Source organism: Symphodus melops (assembly GCF_947650265.1).
Source record: "Symphodus melops genome assembly, chromosome: 6".
In the NCBI taxonomy this organism is placed as follows: domain Eukaryota; kingdom Metazoa; phylum Chordata; class Actinopteri; order Labriformes; family Labridae; genus Symphodus; species Symphodus melops.
In genome coordinates, this window is record NC_136696.1 from 12270511 (window position 1) to 12282526 (window position 12016).

Sequence of the window (12016 nt, forward strand, 5' to 3'; positions counted from 1 at the left end):
TGTCTAATCTCATAGCCTTGGGGCAGACCTAGAGGCCAAATGTCTGCAACTCCCCTCCCCTCAGGCCGAGCCAGAGCAATTACTTTTGCCGCTTCAAACACAGACCTGTGTCAGCCACACAATTAACAAGCTCCGGAGGAGCCTGGGCAACCAGGGAGGGACAGACTGTGTACACAGAATGAATGATGAGAGGCATGGAGAGCGATGAGGAGCAAGTAAGAGATGGAGTGGGATAACACGGGCAAGCATGGTTGCCATGTTTTTGTGAACTCTGAGTGTGGGCGGATGTCAAACTTTGCAATAACATGATGACTTTCATCTGCAGGGCAGTAATGCAAGCTGTCTAATGTCAGACGTCACACTTATGCAGACACATTCGTGTAAGCCTAGAAGTTGCAGGCATTTTTTTTTTCACTTTTACATTTGCCTGCAAATGCTGTATTTTTACCACCCACTTCTCCTCATTTGTCCATGTTGTGCAGGTGACTCATCACAGCTGTGACAGAGAAAGTTATGCATAATGTGTTACAGCTCCCAGACAGAACAGCGGTAGGTGCTATCTGGGCAAAATTGTATTCACAGGCACGTTCAATAATCAGCTGGAAGAAGCTCCTTTGCATTGCATGCACACCTGCTTGTCTCTATTTCCTCACGCGGCCACTTTCATTTCTCACCATGGCAAACTTAATCCTGAGTTAAAACCCATGTATGAGCCTCCTACTTTACAGTGTCCTTTACCTTTCCAGCTTCTCATTACTTTCCTTGTCTGAGTATAGGATGCTCAAAGTGAAAAAAAGAGGATTGCACAGGAGGTTAGAAACAGGAGCCCTCAGGTGTCTTTGCTGACTTGGGGATGTGAGAGTAATGGAAGCTGTCGAGAGACGAGAGATGGATTCCCCGACCGTCTTGTCTCCACCCATTCATTGTTCATGAGCTGGGGCTGCCAGACAGCTGTCTGTAGCTGCCATCTCTGACAGATGCCTGCTGTCAGTCAGTCAGTCTGGGACGGTCCACAATCTGTATCACCTTCTCGCCTGCTGGATCTCATATGAGCCAAGAAATCGACAACTTGGAAGAGATTGATTTGTTTCCTGTTAGCGTTTCTCAGAGGCGCTTTAACCCTTTGTTGTGCACCGCCACAAAATGGAAACCAGCTGACGTGTTATTTTGAATTGTGAACACAAAGCACGGTACACTTTTAACAGTGTTACAACGAAGAATGATTTTGGCGGAGTGAAGGATGCACAACCTCAGGGCAGTCCGTTGTTTATAATCTTTGGAGGCAGGGTGCTCATTGAAACCTTTATCCCCATAGGCTAAAGAGAAGAAAGTCATCTTAAGGGATTTCACAGCAAAGAATTTTCAAATTTTTATTTGAAAAATAAAAGAATAAAATGCACGACTTATTCAACATACTGTGATTAACAATTTTGTGGTAAACTCTTTTTTGTTTCATTCCTCCCACATAAAATCATTTTTGTAATTAATAACCAAATGTGGAAAAAGAGAAAGGAAGGTGATTTTCCATCCAACACATTGTAAGATGCCATTTCCTTTCAGCAAGAAGCAACACTTATTTTGATATGTACATCTAAGGTTGGCCATTTTCCTCGCAAATGCGCTACAAGCGCTTGCTTTACAACTGCAAGTCAAGATCAAAATGCATTGAAAACTTCCTGAAACTCACCACAAAGCTTTAAAAAAAAATGCTCATCTCCAAGATACAAAAAAACCCCAAAACATCTTACACCCTTGAAATAGTCAACGACTGCTTCCCCAGAGTTCTTGAACCAAAACCAAATAGTGGAAAATGTAAAAATCTGGGTTAGCATCTCTCGGCTCATGCTTGTTTACGTTGTTTTTTTTTTTGGGGGGGGGGGGGGGGGGGGGTGTTGTGTGTGTGTGTTTGTGTATAAGGAGGCAGAGGGGAAAGATGAATAAGACAGTTCATTTACAGTGAGGCAAGCAACACACTCTCTTGAAAGGTACAGCTCTCTCGGAATAAACTGTCATTTTTCACAGGCTAACGCACACATCCTCACAAGTATCAATGAGCACACATACAGCAAAGCACCGCACGCGCGCGCACACACAGAAATGCAGCATGCATGCACACACATGCATCAGGACAATACGTGGCCTCTTACTGAAGACATTTTTTTCCTCTCCGCATGCTCATAAACAGAATCATTAAGTGCTAGTGGTATGGAGGGTGGCGGAGCTGCTCCACATAGGCTCCAACCCTTTTCTAAACGATGGCAGAGAGAAATCGGCTCTATTAAAGACCGTAATCAAAGCCGCGTAACCACTAGCAAGCATGTCACGTAGCTAATTCAATCTCACAAGCCATGAAGCAATTAATTCATGTCAATACAAACACACAAACGGTCCCTTTCTTTTGTTTCGTTTCGTTTGCTGGAAGCGAAGGTTTTGGCGGCGGCGTCGGTGCTTATTTTAGCGCCTTTGTGTCTGTGTGAACACGCTCAGTGGAGTGAACCTGGAGGAGCAGGTGTAATTGGGTGTGGAGAAAAAATAAATAAATGAAAGAACCTCGTGGTCTTCCTGGCTAAATGAGATGAGACAATTCTTTTCCTCTCCATTTCCTCCCCAGACAACAGGCACATTGTCCCCCTCGCTGGTTTGTTATTATTTCTTTGATCAGGCTGGACTCCGACGACAGATGACGGGATAATGATTCTTCTCTAAACGCAGCCTCCCTACAATCGCCACAGGAAGCTGCATCTGGCTTACCTTCCTCCGAGCCGATTCAATTAGGCCCACGCCAAACTTAAACACACACAAGGAGACAAAAAAATCCTCTAAAAGCGTCTGAGTGCTCTGCTTCTTGGTCGGTCAGCAGTGGCTTAGTGGACGCCGTGGATCAATTGCCTCATGCGGTAAATCATTAAGCCCCATTATTTCTGCAAAGGGAAACTCGCAATGGGATGCAAACCCACCACACACACACACACACACACACACACACAGACACGCACACACAGACATGCACACACACGTGTTACCACCCACAAGACAGTGGCAGCGGCTAAATGAGTTTCTTTGAGTCGATATCTCAATGTGGAGAGATGCTGAGGAAGCGTTCTGGGCTTGATGAAGTGGCTTTGGTAGGCAGCAGGTGGGAAGCCAATGAGGGCTGAGTGGTGTGATCCTGAGGAGGAAGACAGGGTAAAGTGAGACGTAGGAAAACATGAGCAGAGTAGAAGGGAAAGCTTTGGGATTGAGGATTCGACTTGATGGAAGCAGATTCTGGCTTGTCTGGGTGTGTCGGTATGAAACCAGTCTCCTTTTAAATGCATCTGTGAAAAAGCAGTGGAGACCATAAAGAGCTCTGCTGCTCCCTTTGTTCCCAAACCTCCAACTCCCAGGCCTATCTGGGATGAGTTTGCTGCTTTGAATTTCGATGAGGGAGAACTTGCCAAATCCTCCTCTTCCTGATTTTTTTCTCTTCACACCAGTCCATCTTCTCCCCCCGTCTCCCCCCGTCTCCACCCATCCTCACCTGCTTGTAGGCTGATGGAGTTATGGCGTCTTGAATGACTGGTGGTTTTTACGTGTGCTAAAAAAGATCCAACAATGTAAGAAATGCTCTGGAGTTTGAATTAGAACGTCATCTTCCACATCGAATCTTAGAAAGAGGCTTTTCTTATTTATTTATAGATTTAAGACAAAAACAGACAAATAAAAACAAGAGGAAGCATCAGGCAGCATCACTCCCGCCTTTTGTTTCTCGAGAATAAAGAATGAGCTGTTGTTTCATTGGGATGTTGACACACAAACATTCCCCCTTGGGCGTGTGTACAACTCTCAGTGCAATCTTAGTGCAGCGCTGCAGCAACGAAGTCATGTCAAACATGTCCTACATATTATGGGTGACACTGCTTTCAAATCTGAATGTAAGGCAACGGAATCCATCACATTAAAGACAAACTGCTGATACAGGCGGATGTGTGGCGGTGAATGATAGTTATGGCTGAGTGAATCAAGGTATAAAGTGGACGCGCGCGCACACGCACACGTGCACTCTTTCGTCTGGGCTGTGATCCGTCACACGCTGCAGATTGGCCAGGAGTAATGAGCCTTTACATTACAGTACGTAGAAAGCTGATACGGCGGGAGTGCTATTTTGCACAGTCAAATTACAGTTCGATTTCTCGCCATGCAAAGATTCAACAGCGTTCGTGGAATCAATAGGTGTCAAAATGTCCCCCCGCTTCTGATAATAGATCTGACAAGCACACCAGGAAGTGCGCTCAAACCTACAAACAGGTGGGGCCAAGAGTAAGGGGGGTGAAGGCATCATGATGCTGGAAAGTATAAAAGACAACTTTATAATAGAAAAACATTCTTTTTTTTTTTTCCTCTTTACAATAAAAAAAAAGAAAAAAAGTCAGGAAATCTCTTTGATATATTCTCCTGACAGCGTAAGGCATTGTGGCGTCTGACAAATGTTCCCTTTCTATGCGTGAGACGGTCCAAAATGTTTGTCAAAACCAGCGAGAGAGAAAAAAAAAACAAAAAAAAACAAAAACCCAAACGATATTGCGAGTAAATGAAATGTGAAGCGCAACGTGTCAAAGAAATTCCCGGCTTCTGACATCTGTTGGGTTCAACAGACGCTCCGCTCGCCTCTGAGTCAGCCAGGCTCACCAGAAAGCCAAGGACGTGACTGGCTGTGCAAATGGAGTCTGATGGTAATTGATCGCACACAGCTTACGTACTTCAATTAAAGAAAGTTAGTAGCCAGCGAGGAATTAAAAAAAAAAAGAAAAAGTTGGAGAGCAGAGGAAAAAAAGGGGGGGTGGGGGGAACTATCCATATATGTCACAGCAGCCTTTCTTTCTTCAAGGTCGATTCACTGGCAGCAGGCACCGAGAGAGGAGGAGGGAAAGGAGAGAGAAAGATGGTGGTGGTAAAGAGCAGACGGCTGATGGAGAGAGAGGAGCAGCCTGACAGCTCAGCTGGCTAAAGCAGACACTGAAGGACAGGTGGATGGAGTAAGAGTCTGTTGTGCACGGATCAGGGGGCGTGGTCCATGGAAGGTCCTGAATCGTTGTCTTCCAAGTCCCGGGGATTCCTGGGGTCTGCTCTGGGCTCTGGCAGCCTGCAACGGAAAAAAAAAACACAAAAACAAACAGGGGACAAATCAGCTTTGTTTTCCTCTGTTTAAGCAACACCTGCATGTCGTTATTCAATCACACCCCCTCCACCTTCTCCACACTGATGATGAAAACATAATAAACTTTGTGAAATAGAATCAGCTTCAATCAAGCTGCCCCTTCAGTGGAGATCATCCGTTCGGTCCGTTTTATATCAGCAGCTCTGTGCTGACAGAGACAAAGTGATAGCTAAATCTTGGGGACCTGTAGCAATCGGAGCCAGGCTGATAGGTTCAATTCCACCGGAGACATTCTGCACTAATCATAAGCTCTAATTGGACGCTGTCGTGAGGGTGATCGAGCAGTGCTCCTCCCAGAGCGCCGAGACTCTTTCCACAAACTTGTCATTTTCCTTCCTCAGTTCTTGTTAAGATTTTTTTTTTTTTTTTGCCACCCCCTCTGACATCTACAGCATTTCTATTTTTAGTCGACTTTATGTCAGCATGTTTGTCTAAACACGCACACACAGTTTTCTGGATGGGGATGCTGTTTAATTCAATGAGATTCGATGCACTCGAGAGCTGTGCCATCTAATTTCACCGCTCAAATGTTTCTTTTTAAACAATCGCTTCCATGCGACCTTTGGCAGAGAGTTTGCATTTAGATTTGTGAATTAGAATCGTGAGCGAGAATCAAAAAAAAAAAAAAAGAGTTGTTTTTTCCCTCATATATCAGAGGTCATACGAATATGCAGTTCTTTTTTTTATTTTATTTTTTTTTGGAGGCATAACTGGATTAAAAGTGAGTTTGGATTCTATTATAGCTTAAATGACTTTTCATTTTTTCAGCCTAAACTGATATAAGGGACGTTTTTACCTCAAGGGCAACACTAATGTATTAAAACCACAAAAAACAAAAAAAAACAGTTGTGGGGAATGAACCTGCTCAGTGCGTTCACGTTGATAAAGCCGCTTCATCAGTCCATTAGCAGATATCCTCTGTTCTGTTTTTATCACATTTGTAGCGAGAGTAGTTTGTGAAAACACCACAGGTTATTTGTATAGCAGCAAATCACTTCATCTCACAAACATTTTACACAACACAGTGAGCGAGATAAAGGACTTATCCGAGAGAGAAGCACAGTGAGCGTTAATAAAAATACACAGAAAGAAGACGGAGAAGAGGAAACAGCTGGAAAAGAAGAAGTCGGGTTGTATGTGTGTAGAGTTAGAAAAGTACAAAAAAAAAAGAGCCCTTTAGTCCTTCTGGATGTTCAAACATTTACACTTTAAACTCAATTGAAATCCCTACGAGAAGTTTTTTAAGTGGTCATGCAACATCCTCAAATTGAAACACTTTGCCTTATTATGACTTACAGAATCCAATATTACGTGTCGATTCGAAAAAAAGTGCATTTTAGATGTGTGAATTAATGACCAGCTATTTGGCCAAATGATCTTAGTTAGCATCAGTGCTAATCACCATTGTTCGTTCTTGATTTTTCTATTCCACACAAACATGTAAAAGGCCTCTGAAACGGTGAAGGGTCTCCACGGAGATGTAACCACACGTTTCTCTGAGGCTGTTCGATATTTATGGGTGAAAGTCGTCTCACTGTTGTTTTTCCTACAAATTATTCAATCGGGCAAAGCTTTAAACTTCCTGTGTCCTGTTGATAAAACTGGCTGAAGTGAACATAAGAAGTGTGAGCACAAGGCAGCTGATCGTTAGGTAACACATGGTGCAGTATCTGAGTCGAGCATCTTGTAATACTCTGAGGTCTCTATCTCCACACACATCTTCCATGTCGGATTTTCTCCCTCACTTGTTTCAGCGGCGTACCTCCACCTCCCCCTGAACGGTCTTTGAGTAAATATCCACACGTTGGTTTGTTAGGTAGAAATCTTTTGGCGCTCTGCTCTCAGAGTATTCCTGTCTGACATACTTCTGCTGGCAGAAAACAAAGAGCTTCCTTCTCCCTTCCTGGCACGTCCTCCCGGAGCACATCATCACAACACTACGCACATCATCAGGGCGACGAATCAAAGAGCAGACACAAATGTGTGTGTGTGTGTGTGTGTGTGTGTGTGTGTGGGTGGGTGTGTGTGTGTGCGTACAAACATGAATGCCTGCTAGCAGGGAGTTGGCAACATTTTTAAGACCTGCTGGCCCTTTAAGACAACACGCATTAATTCCAAAATGCTTAGAGGTCAAGTCATAAGCAACACTTCCAGGTTTTTATAATGCATGCACACACACACACACACACACAAACAGCTTGGCATCAAATGCCAACTCACTGACTGCCAAACACACACACACACACACACACACACACACACACACACACACACACACACACACACACACACACACACACACACACACACACACACACACACACACACACACACACACACACACACACACACACACACACACACACACACACACAGTTTGTTGTTACACAAACTCTCAAAAGAATCCATAAAACATGTATTATTTAAGAACACTGTTCCCGTTCAAATTCTACACAAACGTACCACTTGTGCTTTGTGCTCAGTATCCAAACATCGACAGATTCACACAGGCCCGTTCACTCCTTCTTGTAGGAACGGAGCGTGATAAAAAAAAAAAATGGCATCACGTTAAGCCCACTGCGCTCACACAGCTCCCTACAGTCTGAGCTGGTGTTTGGGGTGCAACGCTTGCAAACTTATTTGTGTAAGGCAAATTTCATCTTGCTTCTCCATTCAACCAAAACAGTCACCCTGCTCTCTGGAATAAAAAAAAAAATAAAAAAAGAGAAAAAAGTAATTACAAATATATTTATATGGCACAAAGCGCAGCCCACACTATGGTGGCAAATGAACTATTTATATTCAAACGGTCTTTGCTAAGCCTTAGGACACATGCATGTAATAACTTATTTATTCCGCCTGCAGGAAAAAGGCCATTACTTGAGATAGAGAGAGAGAGAGAGAGAGAGAGAATGGTGGCCAATGGGAAAACAGAGAGGAGCTTCAGCATGCGACAAAATGTCAGTGGGTGGGTGATAAATTTGCTACAAGTTTAAGCTGCAGCTTTGTTCTCTATTTTCTGTCTGCTCATCTTCTTTGGTCTGGGTAAAAGATCACTTTGCTGTGTGTGTGTGTGTGTGTGTGTGTGTGTGTGTGTGTGTGTGTGCGTGTGTGCGTGCGTGTGATCTGACGACTTGCTTCTTCCTTTCCCGTCCATGACTTATTCATAAGCTTTAATGCAGCCGATGTATTATTGATCAGGGCCGATCATTGCCTCCTCCCCTTGGTGTGACCATGGCCTGTGGACAGGGGGCGGGAGTGAGGGCTTGGAGGCCTGCGACAGAGCTCGCTGTCTGGCTGGGCTCCTCTGTGATAGATGGACAGCAGCCTGGGTGTGTTAAAGCTTGGAACAGCTTGTGTGTGTGTTTGTGTGCGTGTGTGCAGGTCAGAGAGAGAGATAAGAGTTTCGATGGGGCTGATAGACTGGAGCAAAGCAAATCTAACTAATGTCTCCTCTCTGAGTGAAATAGAAAAGTTTCTCCAACAGCTCTAAAATGAACCCATCGCTCATGAGAGAAAACCTCAGGCTGCCCGCAAGAACAAAAAACAAAAAAACAGGGGGAGAGCAAGCGTGACTTCACCCTAGACTTTGACTCTCTGGTTCTATTCCTGTTTTAGCCTCGACCCTGTGGAGCTCTCTCTGGAGCTAGACGAGGGAGGGAGGGGTCTTTGCCCTGATTAAGTTTGAATTCCCTGCTCTTGGCGGAGAAGCTGCAGGACTCCTAAGTCATCATCCGGAAAAAAAAAAAAAGTCTGCCATCATGGTGCGGCAGGCCTGCCAGCCTCGTTTTCGTATGAATAATCATGCTGCAGCAAGCTCGCTGATATGCTGAATGAAAAAAAAAAAAACGAGGTGTACGAAAAGAAGAAATTGAGCGAGGAAAAAAAGGGGGGGGGGGGGGGAGAGCCGAGGAGAAGGCTCGACGTTCCTGGTAGAGGAGAGGTGAGGTTCTTCTTGATGAAGCAAAGAGGTTGAGTGAGAATATGGCTGTGTACATTTAGCTGGTGGCAAACATCATCCTCAGGAGAGAAAATAACTATCACAATTTGCATTTCCAAACAGCGGTGATGCCATCTCCTCCATCACATCAGACGGCGGGAGCCATTGCTCAAGCACCCAGAGGCCTGGAGGTTTGGTCTAATGAGAGCAGATCCTTAATGGTTACTGATAGGACCCATGAGGACAGACTCTTACCCTTAGTCTCCAGCGAAGCGTTGCGCTCTGCGTCTACTTAATGAAGTAAATCTTGTCGCTTCTGCGGGATGATTTAACACTACAAACAGCTCAGAGACAAGAGATGACTGTGATGTGAGATAATAGATCCAATAAAGGAGAGCACAGGAAGGAGTGTAGGGCGGTAATGGCGTGACGAAGGAATGCGTAGATCGTGATGTAACGTACAAAGAAATAATAATAAGGGACTACATCGGATTTTCTTTTCAGCCAGCTAAACTGTCTATTGTCCTGAAAAGGTTTACATCCTTTTTCATCTTTTCCTATCTTTTCCGCCAGCTTACCCCTCTCTCCCCTATGGATTATGTTCTCTCCTTATATCTGACAGCTCTCTATAGCTGTGTGTAATGTAGAAAAAGCCCCTACACACACCTTTCATTAACAACACCTCCCCCCCCCCCCGCGAGCTTCCCAACACTTGGCACCGCGATAATCCTGCTGGCTAGAATCGGAGATATGGATGTAACCTAATGAGGAGAAATGTGAAGGAGTGACACAGAGCGGTGGAGGGAGGTTTTTTTTAAAAGAGGAAAAAGACAGTTTAGATGTGATTAAGAGAGATATGGATCAAAGAAGAAAGAGAGCAGAGACAGAGTGTGGGCAGGACGAGGCAGCATCTCGATGGGAGCTTGTTGCTGTGGATGAGACAAAAAATGGATAGAAGTGATGTGGAAGTCGTGATGAATGCTTTTTTTTTTTTTTTTTGGTTTCTATTAAAGTTCCGTTGTCACTAGTTACTCATGACGTTATCAGATGGGGTGCTTGTTTTTGTTCTAATATAAAGGGCACTTTAAGAGCACAGCCAGGAACAGAAAGTGTCAACAATCTGTCATATGGGGACAATAGGAGACAATAAAGGGCCGTCAGCGGCACCTTCTACCATGTGAATTAAACTGTGGAAAAGAATCCATCACTTTAAAAAACAATTTCCTTTTTGTCACTGTGAATATATTTACAAAAAAAAAAAAAAAAAAAGAAGCCAAAACAGAGCAGCTGATTGGCCAAAAATAAGAAAAAAACTGGGGAGGTAATGAAACCTGGATTTAAAAAACAAAAACATTCAAGTTTTAACTGGGCTGAATGATTCTCAGATCCGTCTCAGAAGATAATTAATTAATTCAACAAATGAGACAAGAGCATGGTTGACATTTTAATAAGATGACTGCGCTTTCTTACGTGACCCTCAAAAAGTACTCGATAAAATTACATTTGAAAAAAAGTTTATTTTTGGGATTATTAAACTTTCATTTAGAGATAGTGGACAGAGTCAGAAATCAGAGCGAGAGAGAGAGAGAGAGGAGTGACATGCAGGTAAGGGAGCAACAGGTCGGATTCGAACTCGCACCATCCGTTTGGAGGACTATAGCCTCTGTACATGGGGCACGTGCACGTCTGATAGCTACCATGAGGAGAGTTTGTTTAACTGATTTAAAAAGAACATTTAAAACTCTATCAGAGAGACGTGACTGTCTGAAGATTTAAAGGAAGTAGATTGCAGATTAAAGCGCCTTTGGGAAGTTTTTAAGTGGTTATGAAACAAACTTAAATCAACATTGACGCCTCTTTAAAAGCAAACGAGACCACCGGCATAAACACTGACTTTTTTATTTACGCATGTAGAGGCCACCAGGTGTCAGATGAGACAACTTTACAGCACAATGCTGAAACAGTAAAGATTCACAGTGCCTGATCAATGTGGCTGTTTAAAGACAGCGAGACAAGTCTGTTGAAACCTTCCACATACAGACGGAGGAATTAAGATGTACTGCATTGTCCACAGGGGGCGACAAACTCAAGACAAACCAAAAGTTCCTCAGAGGAGCTTTAATTCACCGGAATAAAGGCTCAACAGGTTAAAGACAGACAGCAGGTAACTTAAGATACCCGTTCTTATCATTACTAAGACTGTCTAAGTCGATATAGATATAGATAGATATAAATGCATCTTGCATCACTCGAAACACAGCTGCTAAAAAGGAACAAGGCACTCTGCCCTGAGTCTCCGTTTGTTCTCCATGCTGGTTATTTTTAGAAATGTTTTAAAATTTTGATTACTTTCAATGCATGACTGAGTCTGCCCCCTCTGTACATGACAGACCTTCAGACTACATAAGATTCACAGAGCAGATTGTGATTTTTTAGATGAGGCGGGTCTGTTTTTTTTTTTTTTTAAAGTGAACTGGTGAATTCAGCTAAAAGTGCTCTGCAGAACTCAAAGCTTGAGGACATCTACTCGGCACACATGAAGAGGTCGTAGGTTAAAAAGTGTATCATGTTTTTGTATTTATACTGTACTACTAGATGATGATTGACTTTTTTAAATTATTTTATTTATTTATTTTTTAAATATTTCTTTTCCTCTTTTATTTGTCGATCAAACACACCATGTGTTCAGTCTCCAGGGTCTGCTTCTGAAAAAGTTTTCCTCCTGTCATTGCAGAAATAGAAAATCTGTGTTTTCACAGCAGCTGGCGTACAGAGAAGCCTCCATTGAGATTGAGTGTAGAGAGGCTGCTGTGTTGGCACAGGTGTTTCTGCAGGTGCTGGAGGTGGGCTGCACAAAGGATGGCTCACAGCTTGGATTT

At 43.5% G+C, this 12016-nt stretch overlaps 1 protein-coding gene across 5 annotated transcripts in view; it reads right to left on the reverse strand.

Moving 5' to 3' along the window:
- Positions 1-1356: 1356 nt before the first annotated feature.
- Positions 1357-12016, reverse strand: part of trim44 (tripartite motif containing 44) — a 49337-nt gene continuing 38677 nt past the window's right edge. For all 5 annotated transcript variants that reach the window (XM_079346140.1, XM_079346143.1, XM_079346142.1 and 2 more), the window contains one exon: positions 1357-5122. In XM_079346140.1, coding sequence (XP_079202266.1) covers positions 5038-5122 — 85 coding nt within the window. In that variant the 3' untranslated portion in view covers positions 1357-5037. The remainder of the gene's footprint in view (positions 5123-12016) is intronic.